This window comes from Hemitrygon akajei, chromosome 5, assembly GCF_048418815.1.
Source record: "Hemitrygon akajei chromosome 5, sHemAka1.3, whole genome shotgun sequence".
NCBI lineage: Eukaryota > Metazoa > Chordata > Chondrichthyes > Myliobatiformes > Dasyatidae > Hemitrygon > Hemitrygon akajei.
Genome location: NC_133128.1, coordinates 20,782,997 through 20,787,579, shown reverse-complemented (window position 1 = coordinate 20,787,579; position 4,583 = coordinate 20,782,997). Strand labels below are relative to the sequence as shown.

The 4,583-nt window shown below is 45.3% G+C and overlaps 1 protein-coding gene across 1 annotated transcript; it reads right to left on the bottom strand.

Annotated features, from left to right (window-relative positions):
- Positions 1-2,973: 2,973 nt before the first annotated feature.
- LOC140728622 (general transcription factor II-I repeat domain-containing protein 2A-like) lies at positions 2,974-4,278 on the bottom strand. The gene has a single exon (XM_073047624.1). The coding sequence runs from the start codon at positions 4,276-4,278 to the stop codon at positions 2,974-2,976; it is 1,305 nt and encodes a 434-aa protein (XP_072903725.1).
- Positions 4,279-4,583: the final 305 nt, after the last annotated feature.

Here is a 4,583-nt window from a genome sequence, read left to right as displayed (position 1 = left end):
AACTGTGCAGCGCCCACTGAGTCATACTTTGCCTTGAGTGTGTCACTACATTGGAGTTCAATCAGCTCCATTTGTATGTTGGTTGGTGTGCTTTCCACGTCAGCTGCAAATGGATTACTGAGCAGTTCAAACCTGCTTTTTTGGGCTTCAAAGTTGGCAAATCGCCATGTGAAGTCAGCACCAAGTATGCTAAGTTTTTCAGCAAACTTTGCACGTGGGAACACTGCGGTAGAAACCTGCTCTTTCATAGTTTGGCAACACGGAAAATGGCTCAAGTTTTCTTGCTGCATCTGCATCTCCCACAGGCGCAGCTTGGTTTTAAAAGCCCTCACTGCAGCGTACATGTCTGTGATCACACGACCCCGCCCCTGAAGCTGCAGGTTGAGCGCATTGAGATGGCTCGTGATGTCACACAGAAACGTCATTTCACAAAGCAACTTTTTATCCTGGAGCTCTGTTGTGTCTTTCCCTTTGCTTTCCATGAACTGACAGATCTCCTCACGCAACTCAAAACATCTTTTCAGCACTTTTCCTTGGCTTAACCATCGCACCTCTGTGTGATAGGGCAAATCATTAAATTCTGAACCCAACTCCTCCAGAAACGACTTGAACTCGCGGTGATTCAAACCTTTGGCTCTTATGAAGTTAATTGCTCGTGTTATGGTGCTCATTATATGTTCCATTTTCAAGGCTTTGCCACACAACGATTCCTGGTGTATGATGCAGTGATAAGCTGTCAGCTCACCTGCGCCGTTTTCCTCCCGCATCTTCTCCCGGATCCTGCCCACCAATCCTCTCTTTTGACCACACATCGCGGGCGCTCCATCTGTCGTCAGTCCCACAAGTTTATCCCAAGGCAGCCTCATTATATTTACACATCTGGATACCTCTTCAAAGAGATCTTTTCCAGTAGTTGTGCCATGCATTGATCTTAATCCCAAAAGTTCCTCTGTTACACACAGACTTGAGTCCACTCCACGAATGAAAATTGACAATTGGGCAGTATCAGAAGTGTCCCTGCTCTCATCCACAGCAAGGGAATATGCGATGAAATCTCTTCCCTTCCCCACCAGCTGTTGTTGTAGATTGGTGGCAAGCTCACGTACACGGTCAGCAACGGTGTTTCTGCTCAGGCTCACATTTGAAAATGCTTGCCTTTTATCTGGGCACACGACGTCGCAAACTTTCATCATGCAGTTTTTAACAAATTCTCCCTCGGTAAAGGGCCGGGCTGATTTAACGATCTCTGCTGCCACAATAAAACTAGCCTTTACAGCAGCCTCACTTTGTGTTTTGGCTTTTGTGAACATAGCCTGCTGTGACGCCAGACTTCTTTTCAACTCTTCTACCTTTTGGAGCTTCTGTTTCTTGTCCAGATGCTTGTATTTGTCGTGGTGCTTCGTTTCATAGTGTCGTCTTCCATTATATTCTTTAATTACAGCCACACCGTCTCCGCACACAAGACAAACAGGTTTGCCCTTTATATCTGCGAACATATACTCTGCCTCCCACCTGCCCTGAAAACCCCTGTTTTCAAAGTCCACCTTTTGTTCAGCCATTTCTGGGGTGAGGGATAGCTGAAAGTTGACCACACGTGACTAGCGCCATAAGGATGCTGATGAGAGAGTAAGGCAAGCGCGAGCAATGCACTGGCAGTGCATTGTGGGATTTGTAGTATTAGCGGTGCATGCAATATACCGGCGGGCCAGCTCTAATAGAAAAAAAAATTATTCATTAATGATATTCAGGAAATAAACCAGGAAAACCGAATAAACACTAAAAACTCTGAAAACCTGGTACCTGAATAAACTCAACATTAGCCATATCATACGTCATAGGCGCTTCGATTACTGGGGCCAGCTTTAATAGTAATTAGATATTATCTCGCGGGCCAAAGATAATTCCACCGCGGGCCGGATTTGGCCCGCGGGCCTTGAGTTTGACATATATGTTCGAAATAGAGAGAAAATACACCAGTCTGAGGGACAAAAGGACTTGGAAGTCTTTGTACAGGATCCTAAAGTCTAATTGCAGGTTGAGTCTGTGGCGAGGAAGGCAAATTCAATGTTAGCATTCATTTCAAGAGGACTGGAATATAAAAGCAAGGATTTAATGTTGAAACTTTATAAACCACTGGCAAGGCCTCACTTGGAGTATTGCGAGCAGCTTTGGGCCCCTTATCTTATAAAGGATGCGATGACACTGGAAAGGATTTAAAGGAGGTTCCAGGATTGAACAGCTTGTCATGTGAAGATTGTTTGCTGGCTATGGGCCTGTATTCACTGGAATTCAAAAGAATGAATGGTGACCTAATTGAAACCTATCGAATGGTGAAATGGCCTTGATAGAGTGGACTAGAGAGGATGCTTCCTATGGTAGGAGTGTCTAAAACCAGAGGACATAGCCTCAGAATAGAAGGGTGTCCTTTTAGAATGGAGTTGAGGGGGGAATTTCTTTAGCCAGAGAGTGGTGAATCTGTGGAATTCATTGCCACAGGCAGCTGTGGAGGCCAAGTCTTTATGTGTATTTACGGCAGAGGTTGATAGATTCTTAAATGGTCAGGGCATGAAGGAAAGGCAGCAGATGGGGCTAAGAGAAAATATTGGATCAGCTATGAATAAGTGGCAGAGCAGACTCGATGGGTCAAATGGCCAAATTTTGTTCCTATGCCTTATGCTGTCACTTTTAATTTGTCCATATCTGACTCTTCCCTTCCGGGATATTGGTCTCTGTCTCGGAGAAGTCAGCAACAAACATATCAAGCCCACAGACACCCCCAGTTGCCTCAATTATGCCTCCTCTCATCTTGCTTTCTGTAAGTAATCTATTCCATTCTCCCAGTTCCGCTGTCTGCATCTTCTCTGCTCTGATGAAAACTACATTCACACAGGCATCTCTTACAATGTCTTCTTTCTTCCTGAACTGTGACTTTCCATCTACCAAAGTTGAAAGGGCCATTGACAGCACTTGAATTTACCATATGACTGGTCTCATACACTCCCTCCCCACCTTCTTCTGAGCTTTTCTTTGGTCCTTGTTTTCCACCTCACAATGCAGCTGGGGCATTGTGTCGGGAATGAAACGTAGAAACTGTGCAGCGCCCACTGAGTCATACTTTGCCTTGAGTGTGTCACTACATTGGAGTTCAATCAGCTCCATTTGTATGTTGGTTGGTGTGCTTTCCACGTCAGTTGCAAGTGGATTACTGAGCAGTTCAAACCTGCTTTTTTGGGCTTCAAAGTTGGCAAATCGCCATGTGAAGTCAGCACCAAGTATGCTAAGTTTTTCAGCAAACTTTGCACGTGGGAACACTGCGGTAGAAACCTGCTCTTTCATAGTTTGGCAACACGGAAAATGGCTCAAGTTTTCTTGCTGCATCTGCGTCTCCCACAGGTGCAGCTTGGTTTTAAAAGCCCTCACTGCAGCGTACATGTCTGTGATCACACAACCCCACCCCTGAAGCTGCAGGTTGAGCGCATTGAGATGGCTCGTGATGTCACACAGAAACGTCATTTCACAAAGCAACTTTTTATCCTGGAGCTCTGTTGTGTCTTTCCCTTTGCTTTCCATGAACTGACAGATCTCCTCACGCAACTCAAAACATCTTTTCAGCACTTTTCCTTGGCTTAACCATCGCACCTCTGTGTGATAGGGCAAATCATTAAATTCTGAACCCATCTCCTCCAGAAACGACTTGAACTCGCGGTGATTCAAACCTTTGGCTCTTATGAAGTTAATTGCTCGTGTTATGGTGCTCATTATATGTTCCATTTTCAAGGCTTTGCCACACAACGATTCCTGGTGTATGATGCAGTGATAAGCTGTCAGCTCACCTGCGCCGTTTTCCTCCCGCATCTTCTCCCGGATCCTGCCCACCAATCCACTCTTTTGACCGCACATCGCGGGCGCTCCATCTGTCGTCAGTCCCACAAGTTTATCCCAAGGCAGCCTCATTATATTTACACATCTGGATACCTCTTCAAAGAGATCTTTTCCAGTAGTTGTGCCATGCATTGATCTTAATCCCAAAAGTTCCTCTGTTACACACAGACTTGAGTCCACTCCACGAATGAAAATTGACAATTGGGCAGTATCAGAAGTGTCCCTGCTCTCATCCACAGCAAGGGAATATGCGATGAAATCTCTTCCCTTCCCCACCAGCTGTTGTTGTAGATTGGTGGCAAGCTCACGTACACGGTCAGCAACGGTGTTTCTGCTCAGGCTCTCATTTGAAAATGCTTGCCTTTTATCTGGGCACACGACGTCGCAAACTTTCATCATGCAGTTTTTAACAAATTCTCCCTCGGTAAAGGGCCGGGCTGATTTAACGATCTCTGCTGCCACAATAAAACTAGCCTTTACAGCAGCCTCACTTTGTGTTTTGGCTTTTGTGAACATAGCCTGCTGTGACGCCAGACTTCTTTTCAACTCTTCTACCTTTTGGAGCTTCTGTTTCTTGTCCAGATGCTTGTATTTGTCGTGGTGTTTCGTTTCATAGTGTCGTCTTACATTATATTCTTTAATTACAGCCACACCGTCTCCGCACACAAGACAAACAGGTTTGTCCTTTATATCTGCGAACA